General features: G+C 43.6%; 1 protein-coding gene and 1 long non-coding RNA gene across 8 annotated transcripts in view; one reads left to right on the top strand and one right to left on the bottom strand.

Annotated features, from left to right (window-relative positions):
- Nucleotides 1–6737, bottom strand: part of OTULIN (OTU deubiquitinase with linear linkage specificity) — a 54462-nt gene extending 47725 nt beyond the window's left edge. For 6 of the 7 annotated variants that reach the window (XR_003792742.1, XR_003792743.1, XR_003792741.1 and 3 more), the window contains exon 1: nt 6479–6737. Coding sequence is in view for 1 of the 7 variants with exons in the window: in XM_029217533.1 (XP_029073366.1) it covers nt 6479–6630 (152 nt within the window). In the remaining 6 variants the exon portion in view is untranslated. Of the gene's footprint in view, nt 1–1794; nt 1890–6478 lie in introns of those variants that run through there. The other variant, XR_003792745.1, reaches the window with a different exon arrangement.
- Nucleotides 6738–6896: 159 nt separating this feature from the next.
- Nucleotides 6897–22488, top strand: LOC114892012. Its single transcript, XR_003792671.1, has 4 exons — nt 6897–7064; nt 16298–16401; nt 20076–20200; nt 22403–22488. It is a non-coding gene; the product is annotated as an uncharacterized LOC114892012 (long non-coding RNA).
- The last annotated feature ends 747 nt before the right edge of the window (nt 22489–23235 follow it).

Genomic DNA, 23235 nt, shown 5'->3' with positions numbered 1-23235 from the left:
GGGGACACGGGTTCGTGCCCCGGTCCGGGAGGATACCACATGCCGCGGAGCGACTAGGCCCGTGAGCCATGGCCGCTGAGCCTGCGCGGCCGGAGCCTGTGCTCCGCAACGGGAGAGGCCACAACAGTGAGAGGCCTGCGTACCGCCAAAAAAAAAATAAAGGACAGTAAGAGCGCTCACCTCAAGAGACTGCTGTGAAAACAGACGCATAAATACTCAGCACTCAAAAACGTTAGCTAGCCTTATTAATTTTCATGCTACATCCATTCGTGTAGAGTAGTGGTAAGATCATTTCTTATTCCTTTCTTCCTTTTCTTCTCTCCACGTAAAGGTGATAGGGCGTGTGTGCCTGTCTTTTTTAACGTTGTGAGGTTGAGGGGACATACTAGGGAAAAGGTACTTTCCATGTGCTCTAACCCCAGTGAGATTTCAAGTAACAGGTGTGATGTCACCCATGGAGCCCGTGCCAGGGTTAAAAGCAAACAGAAACCAGACTCGCAGGGACTATACATCAAATGCTTAAAATAAAAAGTGACTAAATGTGTTAAGGTCTTTTTTCAATAGCTTAATGTCATCTTTTGGCCTCCTTCCTAGCGTTATCAAATAGGAGAGAAATTCTGATCCTATAAAACAGGCATTTAAGTGAATCATTTTCGCAGTATCATTATCAGAAGCATGTCTTTGGGGAAGCCACTTCCCTAATCTTGGCCTCAGTTTTCTCATCTTCAAAACAAGAAGACTAGACAAGACCTAAATGATCTACATGGTTCCTCTTCCAGTTCTTAGTTCTAACAGACTATGAATCTATCCGCACGTCAAGCCAATTCTGTGGCTATGGGCAGGCATATTCACCTGCACTCTTGTCTCCTTCCTTTCTAATCTACAAAATAACCAAAGTGCAATGGCAACACCAGTGCCCAGAGGAGGTTCTCTAAACAAGCATCTCTCTGCACAGCCGCAAATACAAATTCCACCAAAGACCAACAGGAAAGGGACGCAAAGGAGACTAAATGCAAAAGGAAGACAGAGCAGAAAGGGAGATTACTGGTAACAGAAATGCGGTGACTCAAGAGATACAAAAGAAGTAAAGCAGAAATTGAGGAATGGGAGGCCTGGGGTATATTCAATTACTGTAGCCACACTAGATTTCATTCAGATTCCCTGCACAAACGTTTGCCAACTTCCATGGCCACCAAGGACATGTGGCCAAGGACATTTGCTAACTTGCCAAGGCCACCAGGGAAACTATAATATGGCTTTTAAAAGCCACTGTATCTCCCTGGAGAGAAGATAAGTTAGAAGTTCAAGCAATAAAGCTCAATCAATATGATCAGAAAATAAGACATTTAACAGCCAAAATGAAATATTCATCCAACATAAGGACCATCAACTGGAAAGTGAGAGAGATATATGAAAGCAAGAAAAATTAAAATAATTTTATTTAAGAAAATACTTCACTCAATAAACTTCTGCTTTAACTTTTTTAAGTATCAAAATATTAAAGCTGAAAATAACAACAAAAAGAAATTATATTTCAAGTTGGGAATCTGAAATAGCTAGAAGTTTAAATTTTTGTCATGGGAAGGGAAGACAGTGAAACAATGCAAAGAAAGGGGATATTATATGATAAGATAAAATCCTTGATGCTGACTAGTTTCAGAAATTGGGCAATCTTTTGTGTGTGTCAAGTTGGGGTAGGGATGAGGCGTGTCCACCATTTAGCACAAAGAGGCCACTCAAGTCCACAGGCTCAAATGATCACCACAGCAAAAAGTTTCCTTCTAGAAAACATACCCATCACTAGAAAAGTAGTGAAGAAAAGTAGGAGTCTTGGGCTTCCCTGGTGGCGCAGTGGTTGAGAGTCCACCTGCCGATGCAGGTGACATGGGTTTGTGCCCCAGTCCAGGAGGATCCCACATGCCGCGGAGCGGCTGGGCCCGTGAGCCATGGCCGCTGAGCCTGCGCGTCCGGAGCCTGTGCTCCGCAACGGGAGAGGCCGCAACAGTGAGAGGCCTGCGTACCGCAAAAAAAAAAAGAAAAAAAAGAAAAGTAAAAGTCTTAAATCTGACTTGATTTCTTGGGGACCCTGGCATGTGAGTCATACTCAAGTACACAGTCAAGTTAAATTTTAAAACCAAAATGCTAATAATTTCTACTTAGAAAATTATTAGTTTAGTACCATAATGTTACTTTAAAGTATTTTCGAGCTCCCATTTTCTCTCAGAGATGAATTATTTTACTCTCAATATTAAGGCAATATACACCATTGAGTAGGTTACATGACATTGTCTACTAAATTATTATTATTCCTCTTGCTCTTTTCAAAGACCTGGATAACAATAAATGTTTGAAAACTTAATTTTAAAGTGCTTACTACATGAAGACAAAATTACACTACTCCCCAAAACAAAAGCTATAAGCTAAAAACACAGGGCTCAGTGAAGCAGAAGACATTTCTGTGAAGCCAATTTTTCAATTTCTGATACAAGTAAACACATGATATGAAAAAGTGAATTCTAACATATATGCAAAGCTAACAAGACAGCACTTTAATCACTCACTGTTATGAACATTTGCACCAAGCTTCCCTTAGTTATCTAAAAAAGCTAAACTGAGTATGACTCTGTTCAGCTCTCTGGACTTGAACGCGGCAGTTCGTGCTTAACTTGGCCTGTCCTAGAAGACTAATGGCCCAGGCAGTGTTGCTGAAAGTGTCAACCACTGTGACACCACGCACCATCCCACACGGGCACAGGAAAAGCAAAGACCACTCAACCCAGGCTTTCTCCACCTCTTAGCGGTTGTAGAGATGAGTGAACAACACATCAAATGCGGGAAAGTCCCGGCACCCAGGCTGAAATTCCACCTCCGATCTGCAAGTGGACTTTCCATGACTGGCTCGGGCTATTCCACGTGACTTCCAGAGGTGTCTGGGGACAACCAAGACACCCTCAACAAGGAGGTTTCTCAGATGCATTCCAGCTCTGAAGCAGGCTCTACATCCAGGAGGGGGAAGGGGCAGGAGGGAGTCGCTGTTACCCCATCAAAGACAGCCACCCCACTCCCCGGGGCTGCTAAGGTGGGTGGGAAAACACATTCGCACAATAGCACATTTAGCAACACCCGAGGACAATGGCTTCACAGTTTGTTGTTCACAGCCCTTCTGAGAATCCACAGCTTTCCTCAGAACCTCAGTCCAGAAAAACATAAATACACTCATAATTTTGCCTTCCACTTCAGAGGGGTACACAGACCCATCATGTTCCCCCCTACACACAGCCAGCCTGTGGACCCCAGATTCAAACCCTGTCCCACCGTCAGGCAGACAGAGAAGGACCACGGAGTAGTCTCACTTCTCAATTCCCTAAGCATGTCTAGCCTGGCCACCAACCATGTCCCAGGACCATCCTGGTCCTCAAGGACTGTAGTACTAGCTTAGCTAAGAGGAAGAAGTGACACAGCATAAGTTTCAACTGTATGGGTCAGGTGAGCAGGGGATGGAGTATAGGAGACCTGCTGATAGGAGGGAGGTAATGTCCAAACAAGTCAACTGAACCTGGTCTGACCTAATACTTCCTCAAAAGGGACCCTGAATCATCTTGTGAGCCATCCTTAGGGCTTGTCCAAGGGATGTCAGCCAACCACAGCTCTCAAGCGAACTAAGAAAAAGGAAAGAAAGGAAAGGAAGGAAAGAGATTTAGGAAGTAGCTTATCCATATGATTTTTATGTCTTTCTTCCCCACTATTTCTCTCCCTTGCAAAACACAGTGAGCTTAGTCACAAGGAATTTGTGTCCTACAGTACAGCCTGTAGGAAATGAGCCATCCCTTCCCCTACCCTTCACTGCACCTCTCAGAGTCACAGCCCGGATGTACAATATAATGGCTACAAAAGTTGGGCTGTGATTTGTATTCATAATTTCTATCCACTGAATGAATTAAAATGACTCTGCGGGGTATCTCAAAACATCTGCATTTTATGGTGTTTCATATTTCCAGATGCAAATATTTTACTCAATTCCTGCGCAGGTCAAACCTAACTCTCTGGGTGGAAAGAAGGGATTTGGCTCCAATGACAGAACAGCACAAGATTCAAAAACTATTTTAGGACCTAGTTCAGGCATTATTACACAATTTATTTATATCTACACTCAACTATTAGGCTGCATATATCATCATGTAAGAACTGATGTGCACACATTATACTGCAAAGTATATAATGGCAATGTTTATATGCTGCAGTACAGTTTCTCTAGCCCTTAAGAAAATATCAGAGTGCAATGAGAAGTAGCCCCACTGCCCGTATAATAAACAAGGAAGCCCAGAACATAAGATACGATGTTCAGAAGCTGATATTTGAAGTTATCTTCACCTCCTTTCCCTGGCTCCCCCTTGCTCTCTTGTGAGAGTTAAAAGAGATCATCAAAGACAACAAAAATAGGAAGAAAAAGAAATTAAGCTAGTAAATAAGCGGCAAATTGGAATATTTATTCCAGAAAAAAAAAAAAGTGAAGTCTGCATGATTATATGTCATGGCCCTCTACCTAGTTTTGCTGAGAAAGCCAGAAAGACATGGGGGGAGGTCCCCACCCAGGCATCAGGGAACCTGGCCCTGAAACCTACTCCCTGCGCCTCCCTGGCCAAGCTGCACCTATCAAATCTGCAACTCAGTTTCCTAACCGATAAAATGACAAACCTAGGCTGGGTTGTTTACATTCCCTTCAGCTCCACGCCCATAATTCTACTGACAGTAGAGAGAAGAGGCACCTGTGCCACAAAACCTTTTCGTCAGGGAAGAGTGTTCCTTTTGCACCATGACCCATTTCCCCAGGTGCTCAGACTCTGGGAACCACATCCAGCAGAAAAGCTTGCCAAATAACTCTGTGTATTTGGGGGACCGTGGTTCGGACTTCAACGTTTCTGCGTCTCCCAGGAGGGCACGACACAGCTGAGGCTGAGAAACAGCATCTGAGGGCCAGGGCCGCTAGGTGGGGAGCACAGCTGAGACCACCGGGGCCTAAGTGCGGCAGCAGCAGTCAGCCTGGAAGCCGCAGGCAGGAACCAGCACAGGCTGGGAAGGGGCAGAGGCAAAGACCACCCCCATGCGCACCCCAACTTCACCCGCTGCAGAGTCTTAGGTAGGGCTCAAACCCAGGGAGCAAAACTGCAGCCACATCTGCTCACATGGGCCTGCACAGTGGTTTCAATTAAAAAATAAAAGGCTACTATTTAAAAATCAGGGGAATTCCCTTGAAGTCCAGTGGTGACAATCTCTGGCGGGGGAACTAAGATCCTGCAAGCCGTGTGGCACAGACAAAAAATTTTAAAAAATAAAAGTGAAACACCTGGATGTAATTTAAAAATAAAATAAAAATCAGGACATTTCAAACAAAAGTCAGAATATCTGGAATCTTCTATAGGCTGGAACTTAGTGGACCCTGTCCCCATAGGACTCAGCTCTCCAGGAACCCATGTGACACCTGCCTAGCTCCTGGGGGCAGGAGTTTGAGACCTCCTGCTCTAAATCTTAACCCATTAAGTGTGGATAATACCATCCCAAGGGGCTTGGGTGTTCAAGGAGAAGGTCAAAGCCCACGATAAAGAGCCATGCAAGCGAGAATTATTGTAATACATTATATGCAATAACAGCTCCCCCAGGACCCCTTTTTAGGAAATGGGGGGGAAAAAAGCACATTTCCAGCCAATTAAGATCTCTGTCAAACTGGTTACCTGAGTGCTTTCGTCAATTTTGGAATTCCAAAGGCATTTATATGTGACTAGAACTTGAAAGTGCAGAAAACTTTCAGCCTTCAAGTTTATATTCTGCTTCCACCCCTGCCCCCAAATCCTTGCAGAAACTGTAAACTCTTCCGATGTACGCAGCCGCCTTTACAGTTCAATAAGGAATTGATCTAAGCAGCACTGCCTTTCGTATTTAAAAATCAAGGCGGTTGGGGACATCTAGTTAAGCAGCTAACGGGCAAAAGAATTGGGGCAGACTCCGTCCAAAGTCTGTCCAACAGGTGGGACGCTCATCAAGCGCAGACTTGCCTTCCAAGAACAAGCAGGTCGCGTGGCTCAGCTTTCCTGGGGTTGTGACAGCGACAACCTCAGCCCCTTGCCGCGACAGGTTGGGGGGAAGCGCTAATGGAGTGGGTTATAAGATAATATGCTTCTGGAGTCTGTTTCCCAAGTTGCTGGAGCTTTCTTTAGCTTTAGAGATATGGAAATGTCAAAAAGGCGGGGGAGGGTACTGGATAACCAGAATTTTAAAACGCGCCTTCCGGAAAAACTTTTGTCATCGGACACACTGGATACAAAAGTGTCTTCACCGACGACCTTACTTAAAACCAAGGGGGCGAAGGGCCCTCCGCCGGCTCCTCCCCCGCCCACCTCACCCCACTCCACGCCCGCCCGTGGGTGCCGAGCCCGGGGCCCCACGCCGCTCCCGCCGTCCCCGCCCCGCGCCCCGAACTCACTGCTCGGCCGGGCACCGCACCGCGGCTCGCGGCTGGCCCCCGGCCACCGCTTTCTCGCCCTCAAGCGCCGCGGCCCCCGCCTCCCGCGCCGGCTTCTCGGCACAGCTCTCCCCCGGCCACGCTCCGGGCTGAAGCATCGTCCCCCGACTCATGGAGCCTCCGCCGGCGGCGGCGCCGCAGGGGTTCGGCCGCCTCCCAGCGATCCGGAGACCCTCCCGTCGGGGGGCCAGACCGTGGCCGCCGCTGCAGCTCTGCTGCCCGCCGGCTACCGACGGTTCACAGGACGCTTCCGCACACGTCACCATCGCCCGCCCCGCGACCTCTGACCCACGGCGAGGGGGCGCGGCCCGCGACGGCTGGGAGTCCTGCGACGCGGAGCCTGCGCATGCGCCTGCGCGGGCCGAGCCGTCCGAGAGGACCGCCCACGCGAAACACTACAGCGCTTGCTCCACCCCCGCGCGCCGCCGGCCAGCCCCAGAGTTCCCAGCGCGCGGTCATTGACCTAAGAGTTGCGGTAGCTCCTTGTCCTCGAGTCCCCGGGCGTGAGGGAGAGAAAGCGCTGGACGGGCGGCGGGACTCGGCCTCGGTGAGGAGGAAGAGGGCCGGCCTGGGGCGTGAAGGGTACTACTATGTTTGGGCGCCTTACAGTGTCGCTCTGGGCTTCGGAGCCTCGCCCTCCGCCAGAGGTTCCTCGGCTGTAGAGCGAGGAATGTGGTCCAAGTGGGTGATGTGCTGCTTCCCCGGCCTCCCATGGGCGATGCCGTCACCACCCAGCCCCGAGCCTGGAGCCCAGCGGGCTCTGGCCTTCGGCGTGGTGCCGGGCTTGTCGCTCCAGAGCTGAGTTAACAGCCATCCCCTCCGTGAGAAGGGGGACACGGTCCTACCCAACCGGTGAGCCAGCGCAGCAGCGTGTGTGTGTGTGTGTGTGTGTGTGTGTGTGTGTGTGTGTTGTTGGACTACATTCTTGCAAATAGGAAATTTGGGGGGCTTCCCTGGTGGCGCAGTGGTTAGGAATCTGCCTGCCAATGCAGGGGACACGGGTTAGAGCCCTGGTCTGGGAAGATCCCACATGCTGTTGAGCAGCTAAGCCCGTGTGCCACAACTACTGAGCCACGTGCCACAACTGCTGAGCCTGCACTCTAGAGCCCACGAGCCACAACTACTGAGCCCACGCTCAAGAGACTGCAAGCCACAACTACTGAGCCCACGTGCCACAACTGCTGAGCCTGCGCTCTAGAGCCTGCAAGCCACAACTACTGAGCCCACGTGCCACAACTGCTGAGCCACGACTGCTGAGCCTGTGCTAGCCCACGAGCCACAACTACTGAGCTGCATGCCACAACTGCAGAGGCTGCGCTCTACAGCACGCAAGCCACAACTACTGAGCCCGCGTGCCACAACTGCTGAGGCTGCGCTCTAGAGCCTGCGAGCCACAACTACTGAACCCTCGTGCCATAACTACCAAAGCCCGGAGACCATGCTTCGCAACAACAGAGGCTGCTGCAGTGAGAAGTCCATAAACCACAACAAAGAGTGGCCCCCGCTCACTGCAACTAGGGAAAGCCTGCAGCAACAAAGACCCAACACAGCCAAAAATAAATAAATAAATAAAATAAGTCTATTTTTTAAAAAACCAATAGGAAATTTGATTTAGGAGGAGCAAGAGCAAAGGGAAAATATTAACAGACTTCAAAGATGAGAAGACAAAAATGCTTCCTGTCCAGGGAGGGAATAGCGGAGTAGCTGCTAAAGATGAGCAGCTGTCATAGGTGCAAGGGGCAAAGAGTGCAGGGCCAAAGTATGGAGGAAGGGAATGGCTTGGGCAGTTCGGAAACCTACAAGGGGTTCTGGGGTAAAACGGGTTCATAATGGGGTTTTATTGAAAGATGAACCTGGAAGAAGGGTACTGGAGACCAGATCTTGAAAAGCCTCCTTCAGCTGATGAGGAACCTTGTGTTTGATCCTCCTTGAAAGATCGGAAGGAGATTATTTTGTCTGCAGTTAGAGGAAAGGTTGGAGAAGGGCAAGACAAGGAAACCAATATAGGGAGACTATGTAGTAATGGGCATCAAAGGGAGAAACTGGCTGAAAAGAATACTTGCATTTTATGGCAAAGAACTGTGGCGGGTTTTCTGCTTTAATTTTATTTGAAAAAGTAAAATACACATGCTAAAAAAATTCAGAGCACACAAAAGAATATGCAGTCAAATTTTGTATGGATGTTAAGGGTGTGGGATTATAGTGGGATGGCTAGTGTCCCCTAAAATTCATTCTCCAACTGGAAATGCAATGTGACCTTATTTGGAAATAGGTTCTTTGAAGATGTAATCAGGTAAAATGAGGTCCTGCTGGATTAGAGTGGGTCCTAAATCTAATGTGTGGTATCCTTATATAAGAAGAGAGGATGCAGACATATATAGACACAGAAGGAATTAGGACATGTGAAGATGGAGGCAGAGATTGGGGTGATGTAGTTAGAAGCCAAGAAATGCCAGGAGCTGCTGGTAGCTAGGAAAAGACAAAGGTTATTCCAAAGAGCCTGCAGGAGAAGCATGGCCCTGCTGACAACTTGAGTTCAGATATCTACTCTCAAGAACTGTGAGAATAAATTGCTGTTGTTTTAAGCCTCTCGGTTTGTGGTACTTTGCAGTAACAGCCCTAGGAAACTCATACAGGGATAAAGATGAAGGCTTGTAAAATACTATTAGGCTGAATTTATTGATAAGAGCCTACAAAGCAGATACATTTTACATCAAAGGGTTAGAAAAAGATTAAGTTTGTTTGATTGTTTGCTGAGTATGTCTCTTCCAATTGTACCCGTGGAACTAAGAAAATAACCACAAGATGGCTTTCAGAGCCCAATGGACCCACTGTGAGAAGAAACTGAGCGAAAACACCATTGATCACTTGACTTCCTTCCACCCAAAAGTGCCTACACTAAATGAAGTTGAAGTGCCAGAACTGCCTAGGATACTGTAGAGGAAGATCTCCAAAGTCTTGGGAAGATGGGAATCTTAGAGTTGATTTATCATGTAAGACTTTCTCACCCACATCAGGAGGGTCCAGAGGACATTACCCATCAACATGACTATGAGAAGTAATTTGTGAAGTGAGTCCCAGCACCCTTGAAGAGATCTGCAATTGCTCCTCTCTGTATTCAGATGTATCTTACAATGGAACCTGTTATCAAACTGAGATTCTTAAATGCAGTGGTGATGATGGGATCTCAGGATGGCAGGTAGGTACCAGTGTGGTTGCTATAATGGACAGCTGAGCCAAAGCAGTAATCAGAATTGTCTGACTCGCAGAGACCTGTGGTATTGGCTAGTTGATCATGGTGTCCCTAGAAAAGAAATAGTTGGATAATTACTAAATTCTTACTTGGTCTTTATAAGCAGAAGAGTTCTGGGAACTCCCTGGTGGTACAGTGGTTAAGACTCAGTGCTCTTACTGCCGAGGGCCCTGGTTTAATCCTTAGGGAGCTAAAATCCCACAAGCTGCACAGCGCAGCCAAAAAATAGATTAGCAGAAGAGTTCTGGGTCTATGAACAGAAACCCTAACTTGTGTCACCAAAACAGAAAGTCACAGCCCCTCAATCAGTTCCCAGGCTTGAGCCAATTTACATACCCAGAACTCTGAATGAAGGGCAGGCCAGATCTTCCTGAGGAAGGACCCTACTTCAGTGCCAAAAATGTATAGTGTTAATTTTTTCCCCAGCCTTCCCCACAGGGTCCTATAGTCATCAACAAGAGTGACTGTTCGTTGGAGGAAAGGAAATAACCAGACTTTTGGGGCTTAGTAGACAGTGGCTTTGACCTAATTCATGGAAACCCAAAATATCACTGTAGTATCTACCTATCAGAGTAGGGGCTTGTGAAGGTCAAATTATCAGTGGAATTTTAGCTCAGGTTCATCTTGCATTAGGCCCAGTGGGTCTCTGAACACATCCTATGGTTATTTCCCCAGTTCCAGAATGCATAAAAAATGGACATGCTCAGCAGCTGGCAGGATCCCCACAGTGGTCCCCTGACCTGTAGAGTGAATGCTGTTACTGTAGGAAAGGACAAATGGAAGCCACTAGAACTGTTGCTACCTATAAAAATGTAAACCAAAACAATACCACATTTTTGGAGGGATTGCAAAGATTAGTACCACTATCAAGAACTTGAAAGTTGCAAAGGTTGTGATACGCATCACATCCCTTTTCAACTCACCTATTTGGCATGTGCAGAAGACAAATGGATCTTGGAGCATGACTGGATTTTTGTAAATCCGATTATGTGATGATCCCTGTTGCACTGCTATTCCAGATGTGGTTTCATTGTTGAGCAAATCAACACATTTCCCAGTACCTGGTGTGCAGCTATTGATCTGGCAAATGCTTTTTCCTTTATATGTGTTGAAAAAGACCACCGGAAGGAATCAACTGGCAAGGTCAGCAGCACACCTTCACTGTCCCACCACAGGTTATATCAATCCTTCAGCCCTATGTCATGCTTTAGTCTGCAGGGACTAAATCCCCTTCCCCTTCCACAGAACATCACACTGGTCTATTACGTTGATGATGATATGCTGATTAGTCCTGGTAGACAGGAAGTACCAATTACACATATTGGTAAGATATTTGCATGTCAGAGGATGGAAAATAAATCCACCCCAATTCAGAGGCCTTCTACCTCAGTGAAATTTCTAGGGGTCCAGTGGAGTTGAGTATATCAAGATATCACTTCTAAGTGAAGGATAAGTTGTTACATCTGGCCCTTCCTACTGTTAAAATAAAAAAGAGGCATAAAACCAAGTGAGAGAAGAGAAGTCTCTGCAACAGTCCAAGCTGCTGTGCAACTTACTTTGCCACTTGGGTCATGTGATTCAGTTGATCCAGTGATGCTTGAAGCGGCAGATAGAGATGATATTTGGAGTCTTTGGCAAGTACGTATAACTGAATCACAATGCAAACCTTTAGGATTTTGTAGCAAAGCCCTGCCATCCTGTGAAATAACTATTCTCCTTGTGAGAAACAAGTTTTGGCTTGCTGATGGACCTTAGCAGAAATGAATACTTACCCATGGGCCAAGTTACAATGCAACCTGAGCTCAGTGATAAATCATATTGATGGTATGTAACCTTGATATCGGATGCAAAGGGCACCCACACCTCTGTGATCTTCCAAACCCATAACCCCAGTCTAATGAGAGGAACAGTGGACAAATTACAAACTCCATTAGAGGGGCATCCTAAAAATTACTTCACCAGTTCTCTTCAAAACTGTCAAGGCCACCAAAAAGAAGAAAAGTCTCAGAAACTATCACTCAAGAGGAGCCTAAGGAGACATGACAACTAAATGTAATGTGGTATTCTGGATGGGGTCCTGGAACAGAAGAAGACATTAGGTTAAACAAAAGAAGTATGAATAAACTATGGACTTTAGTTAATAATGGATCAAAATTGGCTCATTAAGTAATAAATATACCATACTAATGTAAGATGTTAGTAATAGGAGAAATTGATTACAGGGTATATAGGAGCTCTGTACTATCATATCCATTTTTCTATAAATATAAAACTATTCCCCCCCCAAAGTCTATTATATTAGAAAAAACTCAAACTCAAATCACCATGTCACAAAATGATAAACCAAGACTTTCCAAAATAAGGAAGAATGTCAAATCATGTTCTTATTTTGTACTTCAATAGAAAGATTTAAATTTAAAATTTAATTATTTCATCTTTAATCCTTTAAAATTGCTATTGTGTATGTGTTTTATAGTATACATAATACATACACACAGAGGTACACATGTGTATTTTTAATGTATATGTGCATATTGGGAATGTCCAAAAATTTTTTAACCAGCATTACAGAACTAAATTATTAGAGAGCAAGGGTGTAAACTAAATAAGTCAAAAACTAAATCAGAGTTTCTAGGAGGAAGTTGTGAAACGTAAGCCCATGAACTGTGATATAATTACAATTAGCCTATTGTTATGTCAAGATGAATAAAAAATAGAAAAATCTATAAGCCTAAGTAAAAGCCTATATAATAACATTGCTAGAGACAATTCCAGTTAGTTTCCAGCTTCCTCTTAAAATCAAACATTTGTAAATTAGATAACTAAAAGTAAAATGGTGACATAATAATGTGTAAGTCCTTAGACTTGATAACAGATTTTGAACCATCTCAAACTGATATTACTTCTTCAGTGGCCTTCCCTGGAATAGTTAATGCATGAAAGATTCTGAGCTCCTTTTCTTTGAATACTTCAGCCCTTATTTACAGTAACTGTTCATGAAGAATACTACTGAGCCATTACACTTTTTATTTGTTTGTTGGAATGATTGATTTTTTAAGTTCTCTATAAGGAACTTAGTACAAGTTGGATGCATATCTCCCTCTTCAATACCAAAAACTCATATTTTACAGCAAAGTTAAAACACCCTATATTTTTACTCTATGGAATTTCCCAGTGTCACAGCTATAAAAAATAGACTACAAGTGTATTCCGTACATCAGCTTCTAAAGTAGTCACAGGTACTTTTTAGTTTATTCTAGTTTCACAGGTTCATGTACTATACTCAAGCTTGGCAGGAAGTATCACTAGTTTCACTTAAAAATTAACTACTCTAGGAATACCTGTGTATTTATTTGAAAGACCCCCCCCTTTCAGCATGTCTCTTGATTGTAGAATGCTCATTTTTAAATAGGACTTTGGGGGTGGGAACTACTATTTTTTTGCAGTTCTGAGACTAGAAGAAATAACTTTACAGGGAAAAAATTAGGAGAAATAGTTAATTAAAAAATATCTTGCACTAGTAATAGTTTACCTGAAAACCCCCAAAATTGTCCACAAGAGTTTTTCTTGGGAGAAGTGTGTCATAATGAAATTTTATCATGAAATTCAAACCATTTCATACATAAGGAGATGACAGAGGATGATGTTATAAAAAGACTTGGAATTCTGGAAAATATTAAATGAGTCTTTTGCCTCCAGCTAAACAATTTCATCCTAAACAAATAATTCAGGCAGCTGATTATCTTAAATTATTTGAAGAGCTTCTAAAATGGAATTCCATACCCTTAGTACCTTAATATCTGCTATGGACTGAATCATGGCCCCTCCAAATTCATATGTTGAAACCCTAACCCTAATGTAACTATATTTGGTGATATGAGCTGAATATTTGTGTCCTCCCAAAATTCATGTGTTAAAACCCTATACTCAAATGGGATGGTATTAGGAGGTGGGACCATTGGGAGGTAATTAGGATCAAATGAGGTCAAGGGGGTAAAGTCCTCATGAATGAGATTAGTGCCTTATAAGAGTCACAAGAGTATCTGGTCTTGCATTTAGGCCTTTAATCCATTTTGAGTTATTTTTATATATGGTGTTAGAAAATGTTCTGATTTCATTCTTTTACATGTAGCTGTCCAGTTTTCCCAGCACCACTTATTGAAGAGACTGTTTTTCCTCAATTGTATATTCTTGCCTCTGTTGTCATAGATTAATTGACCATAAGTGCATGGGTTTATTTCTGGGCTTTCTATCCTGTTCCATTGATCTATGTGTCTGTTTTTTTGTACCATACTGTTTTGATTACTGTAGCTTTGTAGTATAGTCTGAAGTCAGGGCACATGATTCCTCCAGCTCTGTTCTTCTTTCTCGAGATCGTTTTGGCTATTTAGTTTCTTTTCTGTTTCCACACACAATTAAAAATTTTTTGTTCCAGTTCTGTGAAAAACGCCATTGGTGGGCTTCCCTGGTAGCACAGTGGTTGGGAGTCCGCCTGCCGATGCAGGGGACACGGGTTCGTGCCCCAGTCCAGGAAGATCCCACATGCCACGGAGCGGCTGGGCCTGTGAACCATGGCTGCTGAGCCTGCGCGTCCGGAGCCTGTGCTCCGCAACGGGAGAGGCCACAGCAGTGAGAGGCCCGCATACCACAAACAAAAAACAAAAAACAGAAAAACAAAAACACGCCATTGGTAATTTGATAGGGTTTGCATTGAATCTGTAGATTACTTTGGGTAGTATGGTCATTTCAACAATATTGATTCTTCCAATCCAAGAACACGGTATATCTTTCCATCTGTTTGTGTCATCTTCATCATATAGTTTTTGGAGTACAGGAACTGCTAGAGGAAAACATAAGCATAACACTCTTTGACATAAATTGTAGCAATATTTTTTTGGGTCTATCTCCTAGAGTAATGGAAACAAAACCAAAAATAAACAAATGGGACCTAATTAAACTTAAAAGCTTTTTCACAGCAAAGGAAATCATAAACAAAATGAAAAGACAACCTACAGACTGGGAGAAAATATTTGCAAACAATGCAACCAACAAGCAATTGAGCTCCAAAATATACAAACAGCTCATACAGCTCAATATCAAAAAACAAACAACCCAATCAAAAAATGAGCAGAAGGGACTTCCCTGGTGACGCAGTGGTTAAAAATCAGCCTGCCAGTGCAGGGGACATGGGTTCAAGCCCTGGCCCAGGAAGATCCCACATGCTGTGGAGCAACTAAGCCCGTGTACCACAACTACTGAACCTGCACTCTAGAGCCTGCGAGCCACAACTACTGAGCCTGAGTGCCACAAATACTGAAGCCTGCACACCTAGAGCCCGTGCTCTGCAACAAGAGAAGCCACCACAATGAGAAGCACATGCACTGCAATGAAGAGTAGCCCCCACTCACCTCAACTAGAGAAAGCCCACACACGGCAATGAAGACCCAACACAGCCAAAACTAACTAAATAAAAATAAATAAATCTATTTAAAAAAATGGGCAGAAGACCTAAACAGACATTTCTCCAAAGAACACATACAGCTGGCCATTTCTCCAAAGAAGACATACATTTACAGGCACGTGAAAAGATGCTCAGCATCGCTAATAAGTAGAGGAATGCAAATCAAAACTGCAGTGAGGTATTACCTCACACCAGTCAGAATGGCCATCATCAAAAAGTCTACAAATAATAAATGCTGGAGAGGGTGTGGACAAAAGGGAACCCTTGTGCACTGTTGGTAGGAATGTAAATTGCTGCAGCCACTGTGGAGAACAGTATGAAAGTTCCTTAAAAACTAAAAATAGAGTTACCATGTGATCCAGCAATCCCACTCCTGGGCATATATCTGAAAAAGATGAAAACTCTAACTCAGAAAAATACATTCACCCCAATGTTCGTAGCAGCACTATTTACAATAGCCAAGACATGGAAGCAACCTAAATGCCCAATGACAGATGAATGGATGAAGAAGAGATAGTATATTTATACAGTGGAATACTACTCAGCCATAAAAAAGAATGAAATAATGCCATTTGTAGCAACACAGATGGACCTAGAGATTATCATACTAGGTGAAGTACGTCAGAGAGAGAAAGACAAATATCATATGATATCATTTATATATGGAATCTAAAAAATGATACAAATGAACTTATTTACAAAACAGAAATGGATTCAGAGACACAGAGAACAGACTTACACTTACCAAAGGGGAAAGCAGGAGGGATGGATAAATTAGGAATTTGGGATAAAAAGATACACTCTACTATATATAGAATACATAAACAACAAGGACCTACTGTATAGCACAGGGAACTATATGCAATATCTTGTAGTAACCTATAATGGAAAAGAATATGTATGTGTATATATATATATATATATATAACTGAATCACTGCTGTACACCTGAAACATTGTAAGTTGATTATATTTCAGTAAAAAATTATAAATACCAAAAATACATTTATTAATTTTTTTAAAAAGAGTCACAAGAAAGTTTGCTCTTCCTCTCTGCTCTCTGCCAGGTGCAGATATAAGGAGAAGTCAGCAGTCTACAAATCAGAAAACTTTCCTTACCAGAACTCAACCATACTGGCGCCCTGCTCTTGAACTTCCAGTCTCCAGAACTGTAAGAAATAAATTTCTGTTGTTTAAGCCATCCAGTGTATGGTAGTTTGTCACAGCAGCTTGAATTCACTAAGACATTTAGAGATAGGACCTGTGAGGAGGTGATGAAGGTGAAATGAGGTCCTGTGGGTGGGGCCCTAATCTGACAGGGTTGGTGTCCTTATAAGAAAAAGAAGAGACACCAGACTTCTCTCTCTACCATGGAGGACACAGAAGGCAGCCATCTGAAAGCCAGGAAGAAAGCTCTCACCAGAAACCAAATCAGCTAGCACCTTAATCTTATACTTCCCAACCTCTGGAACTGTGAGAAAATAAATTTCTGTTGTTTAAGCCACCCAGTCTATGGTATTTTGTCATGGCAGCCCAAGCTAACTAAGACAGTATCATAGAGTACTTCTTTATACTTACCTTTTAGGACAAGCATCTGGGTTCCTTTGGAAAGGAAGCCCAACATTCATACTGTACACTGGAATTTAGAAAGAGCTAGAGGGACAAATTGTAGAAGTTTCCTAAGAAAATAAAGGTAAGGAAGAGATTCTTAGTCATTTCTGTGCCCTAACATAGGAAATCTTCACCTCCTAGAGTAATCTGATGTTAGGTTGATGATTTTCGTATAACCTCATCTTATCTCCATCAAAGTCAGAGGGGAAAACATCACCCTACTATTACCAAAAACTCTCTGCTTGCAATAAGGTAGGTTGTCAACCATACCTTAAAAAAGTCATACCAAGATATTGCTGACAAAGTAACAAGGGCTTTCTGGATCTTTTGCTAATCATTGTCTCATGATTTTTTTCTTTTTACTTGCTCCAGAATTTTAGAGGATAGTTGACTAGGTCTTCTCCAGAAGATACGGCTGCATAATTTCATTATCATTGCATTATTTTCCAAAGACCCTGGCAGCTAGAATTCATCTTAAAATAATGATCTTCAAAGTGAGGTACCTCTATCTCTTGAGGTACACCAGGGCCACTTCATACAGCTGTGCAGCGTAGGCCCTGGGGTGAAAGATACCTTTCACAGCTGTACGAGGGCATGGATAGGACTGTTTTCCTTTCTGACCACTTCTCTTACGTTCACCATATTCTTACTTTACAAAAACAAAAGATTGCTTTCTTATCCATCCCAAATCTTACTACAGTGTGTCTCTCAAGGGCTGTGTTGTCCAATACAATAGTCACTAGTCACATGTGGATATTGGGCACCCGAAATGTAGCTGGTATGAATTAAGATTTGCTGCTTGTATAAAATACTACAAGGAATAGTACAAAAAAAAATGTAAAACTACCTCATTTTTAACTTTTTATATTGACTGAATGTTGAAATGATTATATTTTGGAAATATTGCATTACATATAACTTTAATTTCACCTGCTTCTTTTTGCTTTTTAAACAAATTTTGAATTACGTATATAGCTCACATTATATTTCTATTGGATAGCACTTCTGCTTTCGGAGAAGTCTCCCATATAAGGCATCAAAAATTTGCATTCAGGCTTTGTGTCTTTCCTTTTCTTCTCTTTAAGAGTGGGTATTTTGGTATTCAGTGGAGCAGTTTGCCCAATATGTTCATTCAGATATAATGTAGAGTGTGGTTATAAGAGTGATGATAATTTTACTCAAAGAAAGCATTGCTCCTGAGTGAGAGTGTTGAGAGAACCAAGCAGAGTATAGGTAAGAAACATTGGTAGCATCTTAGGTCATCCAGGTGACATGCTCATTGCAAGGCTCTCTGCCTTACTTAGCACTCTTCCTTAGAATTAGTATTTATAAGCGAGATGATTGTCCTATAGTAGTCCCAGATTGACTGTAAAGACTGGCTAATCAATCCTTTTGTAATTCAGGGGGTTTCTGATTCTTTGCTTTCAACAAATTTGATGGAGAACCTAAAGTTGATGATTTAAAATAACATTTAATGAGAGATTACTATGATACTTTTGGCATGCAATTCAGAAGTTGAAATAATTGAAGGACTTTATTATAATAAAACTATTCTCATCTATTTATGAGAACAGTGTCTCTGAGTGCTTATATCTATAAAACCCCAAAATAGAAATTGAATCTAGATTAAATTCTATCTCTAACAATAAATAGCATTCATCAATAGATTTTGAGAGATGTATCCAATAAAATTTTACTAATTATGTGTAATTATTATCAAAATTTATAATATATTGTTTCAAATTTTAACTACTGATAATTATAATAAAACTTTCAGGTAATTTTAATTTTAAAAGACTTGCAAACATAAAAATATACCGCATTACATAAAATTCTGGGAATGGAGAATGGAATGAAAATAATATTTCATTGAGAAAAAGGAATGATGTGAAATGCAGTCTTTTTTATGAATGATAGTGACTTTCTAATAAATATGTTATTTTGATGGTACTGGAAACATAAGAGTCATGTGATGATTTTATTTTAAAATGTCAGTATTTATAGTATAATGGAAATTACATTCTTTAAAACTACATTTCTAATGGAAAATTTTAGATGTCAACTTTCAAAATTTATAATATTTTGAAACAGTTTCACAGTTTTTCAAAACTCTTTTAGGGACAAAGTGAGCAAAAATATTCAGATGACTGCCTCAGATGGCAGCTAGTCAAAACCGTCTCATTTTATAGATGTAGCAGCTGAGGACCACAAGTTCTGTTCTTGAACCAGAACCCAAAGCCACATTCAGTCACTCGCTCTGCAACTCCATTCCATCTCCTACGCAAAGAGGGCACACGGGGTTCTGAGAGAAAGTCCATGTTTATTAATGACAAGGTACCTGTAAGTAAAAGGTCATCTCTTAAGTGTATTTGAGTTTAGAGCTGTCTGACATCTGTGGTAGCCTGTCACCACTAGTCTCATCAGGATTCCTTTTAAGGCAATCATTTAGAAATATGAGGTGTCCATACATCTATCTCAGCAAGTTGGGTTGTGATTTATCTGACAGCTGACTTCCCTAACAAAGCTGGAAGCAGCTTAGGGGGAGTAGATCTTCATTGTTTTAGTTGGCTTGGGCTGGGCTGCCATAACAAAATACCATACACTGGGTGGTTTAAACAACAGAAATTAATTTTCTCCCAGTCCTGGTGAGATCAGTGAGATCAGTGTGCCAGCATGGTCGGGTTCTTTTCCTGGCTTGCAGACAGCTGCCTTCTTGCTGCATATGCCTGCCAAGAGAAAGCAAGATCTGGATCTGGTCTCTCTTCCTATCCTTAAGGACATAATCCTATTGGATCAGGACCCTACCCTTATGACCTCATTTAACTTTACTTGCACAAAGACCCTACCTCCAAATATGTCACATTAGGGGCTAGGGCTTCAACTTATGAATTTTAGTTGGACACAAACATTCAGTTCCCAACACTCATAAATCTTTATATACCTTGTTCCTAACCCAACTGATGGCACTAGTGAGCATTAATAAATTTCTGCTGAATAAACTTATATTAATTCCTTATATCAGTGTCATAGTGGCAATGTAGTATAGCAAAGAGAAAACTAGCTCTATGACCTTGGGCAAGCCATATAACATATCTGAGCCTCAGCTTCTTCAGATGTAAAGTCTAGATAGCAACTCTTATAAATATGAAGCTTAGAAGGGAGGTGTGTCAAGGGTATGGAATCGTATGTGTGAAATAATAGCTCTATATAATACTTTTGCTTAACATTTTACAGTTTATGAAACACTGCTGTATACATCATTCTACTGAATGAAGACCTGAATGCCTCAGACACTTGTAGCACCAAGCTTCATGATCTTTAAGGTCTTGGATCAACTGGTATTGTGAAAAGAAAATAAGGTAACCTTGGACTTCACTAGGTCATAATTTCCGTGTTATGCAATGAAGTAATTCACTGCATTGGTCTAGCTCTCAGGGTGATCAAGAGGCCAGGTTAATAAATCTTCCCGGCAGGGAGAGGAAAATATTAGGTGTTTTAATGTCTATTCTTTTGCAAAATTAATCAGTTACTTGCTATTTCCTTAAATTATTTTTCAGAATACTTATAGCCAAAGTTTTGTAAGTCCAATCACGGACACTAGATGGCACCATAAGAACCTCACCTGCACCAATTCCTGACAGTCCAACAGCCCTTTCTCACAATTTACAGCCTGAAGATTTTTAAGATAGAGCCTAGGGTGAAGAAAAGTTCTTTCATTTCTGTGTAGAGTCTATAAGTTTTCTCTCTAAGAGGTTGCTCTCCTACTGTGAATAGTACGCAGAGGATCAAGGCTCTCGTGGGAAACTACAGACAGCGTGGGTCAAGTCAGGAGGCTTGGTCTGAGTCCCAGTGCTGATGCTTAGCAGGTTTTTGCGGAGAAAGTCTGTTTCCTGCCCTGTATGCATCTCACAGAATTGCTGGGAGGACCATACAGAGTCGTGTATGAGAACTGCCACGTGCTACAATTTTTTTTTTTTTTTTTTTTTTTTGGTACGCGGGCCTCTCACTGTTGTGGCCTCTCCCATTGCGGAGCACAGGCTCCGGACGCGCAGGCTCAGCGGCCATGGCTCACGGGCGCAGCCTCTCCGCGGCATGTGGGATCTTCCCGGACCGGGGCACAAACCCGTGTCCCCTGCATTGGCAGGCGGGCTCTCAACCACTGCGCCACCAGGGAAGCCCCACGTGCTACAATTAAAAAACAACGTTCTTTCTACCTCTGCAGCCCCTCTTCCTGGGAGGCTCCTGCCTTTGCACCAGCTCCGGGCCTCTGCTACCCTGGCCCCTGCCTACTCTGTTTTCAACCACAAACTCACTCCTCAAGCATCTGTAAAGGACTCTGACAACAGATCTATTTTTCCACTTTCACTCAAACGGCTGAAACTCATGCTTCTTAGTGTCCCCCACCCCAGTGGTGCTCAGCTTCTCTTCAGTAGTCCTGTGGCTACTCGTCATCATCTGGAAGTGAACCCCTTAAAGTCATCAGCTTCACGTCCCATTGTTGCAGAAGTCGTCCCTCCTCTCCCCTCCCCACTTGCTCATCCCCTCATTGCGATTCCAGCTCCTCCACAGCTTCCTTCTCTCCCTGTCGCCAGCCCCTGCTTCTCTGCGCACAGAGCCCCCCCCCTTCTCTTCTTGCCTAAGCTCTGTACTCTCTCACCAGCACCTGCGACTCCCTCTCCCCAGTCCTCCGATGCTCCAGCCCTCAGGCCCCCACGGGACCAGTGCAGACTTCTCTTTGAGGCAGCGCAGAGCGCTAGGTGGAAGAGCACAGGCGTAGAATTGTTTATTACCAGCTTTTACACAGTGACGAGCTGTGTAAGTTACCCTGCCCACGTACACTACGGGTCCCTCTGAGCACCAGCACGGGGTATTTTAGGAGGATGAAAACATCTACCCACAGGAGAAGTAAGAGAGTTAGTAGGTAAGAAGAGATTTTCTAAAACATACTTTTATGCTTTTATCTTTTGCCTCTTCCACATATGTGACCACTCCCTGCGATCCAGAGGTACTTCTGTGGAGGGCAAGTGGATGAATAGGTAGACTAGGATTATGAGAGTGAAACGCAGATAAGAGGCAGGGTGTAGGTTACTTCTAAAACAGGTAATTGAGATATAAAACTAAAGGCCTGAAGAAAGTAGGGCCTAGAGATTAGGCCCTTTGGAAACAAAACAGGGGAGACCCAGGTATACCTGCCTTCTGTTTCCCACCACAACCAGAAAGGGTCATGAAGACCACGGAGGACGAACCTCAGAGGAAACGGGCAGGGGGGGCAGAGGGGCTGCATTGTCCCTGTATGGTCAGGCCCCCCACGATGACTGTTCCCTTGCTCTCTGTGCATCCCCTGACTGACCAGTCCCTGCCTCACCTGCATCCTACTCACCTGACCGACCTTCCCCCCTCAAAAAATGGCTATGTACTCGCCCCGGGCCCTGACTAGTGATTGCTTATTAGATCAGAACATCCGCACCTTGCTAGCTCATCAAAGGGGTGGGGAGGGGCATGTTCCTCTGCTGGTTTCCCTGGTAACCGATGAGCCAACCTGACGTCACTTCCCCCTGCAGCTGGTAACCTCCCTCTCGCCGTGGTAGTGAAGACGCCGCTGTCTGCTCCACAGGGCGGGTCACACCCGGACCTCGCTTCACACAGGTAAGACCCTGCTATCTGTTAACACCACTGACGTCTCTGTCACTGATTCTGGGGTCCTTCTACGGTCTTCAAGCTGGGCAAATACTGGGCTCACAGGCCTGCGGGGTGCAGCACAACAGTCCCTTTTCAAGAGTCCTATATTCACCTAATCGTGAAACCCTGAAACCTAGGTGGGTCCCTTAAGCCCCAGAAGCAAGGATGTGGAAGGAAAATCCACAGCATATATTTAGCCCTCAAAACAACTCCACAAAACCACTGTTACCCACGTAAAACAGCACCACAAGGCTATTATTGGCTCCATTTTACTGAATAGGAGAGTGACAGGATTTTAACTCAGGCCAGCTGACTTCAAAGGCCGTGCGCTTAACCATCACCCTACACAGCCTTTCAGTAAACATCAGTTCCCTGCACTCACCCCAGCCCCATCTCGGTTCAATGCCGGGGCTAAGAAGCTGAGTTAGGAAAGGCAGGCTACCATGTGTTTCATGCTCTTACTATTTAAGGTCTGAACTCAGCTGGGCCTTCGGTTCTGCTGCATTTCCTGTTGTTTGTGCTCCGTGGGCTCCCTTCACCAATCCCTGCAATAGGCCTAAACCTTCAACATCCCCTGCCCTGCTCACCTTCAGCAGTAAACTTGCCTGTGATTCATAGAGAAAATCAGTGCCATTAGGGGTGGACTCTCTCAGCTTCTCTCCTTCCCTCAACTTATCTTCAGGAGCACCCTCTCCTCCTATCCAACCAATTTTCG

The sequence above is a fragment of the Monodon monoceros genome, unplaced genomic scaffold (assembly GCF_005190385.1).
Source record: "Monodon monoceros isolate NGI ecotype Baffin Bay Population unplaced genomic scaffold, NGI_Narwhal_1 Super_Scaffold_12, whole genome shotgun sequence".
Taxonomy (NCBI): domain Eukaryota; kingdom Metazoa; phylum Chordata; class Mammalia; order Artiodactyla; family Monodontidae; genus Monodon; species Monodon monoceros.
The sequence above is the reverse complement of the archived record's forward strand: the minus strand, read 5'-3'. Positions and strand labels throughout refer to the sequence as shown.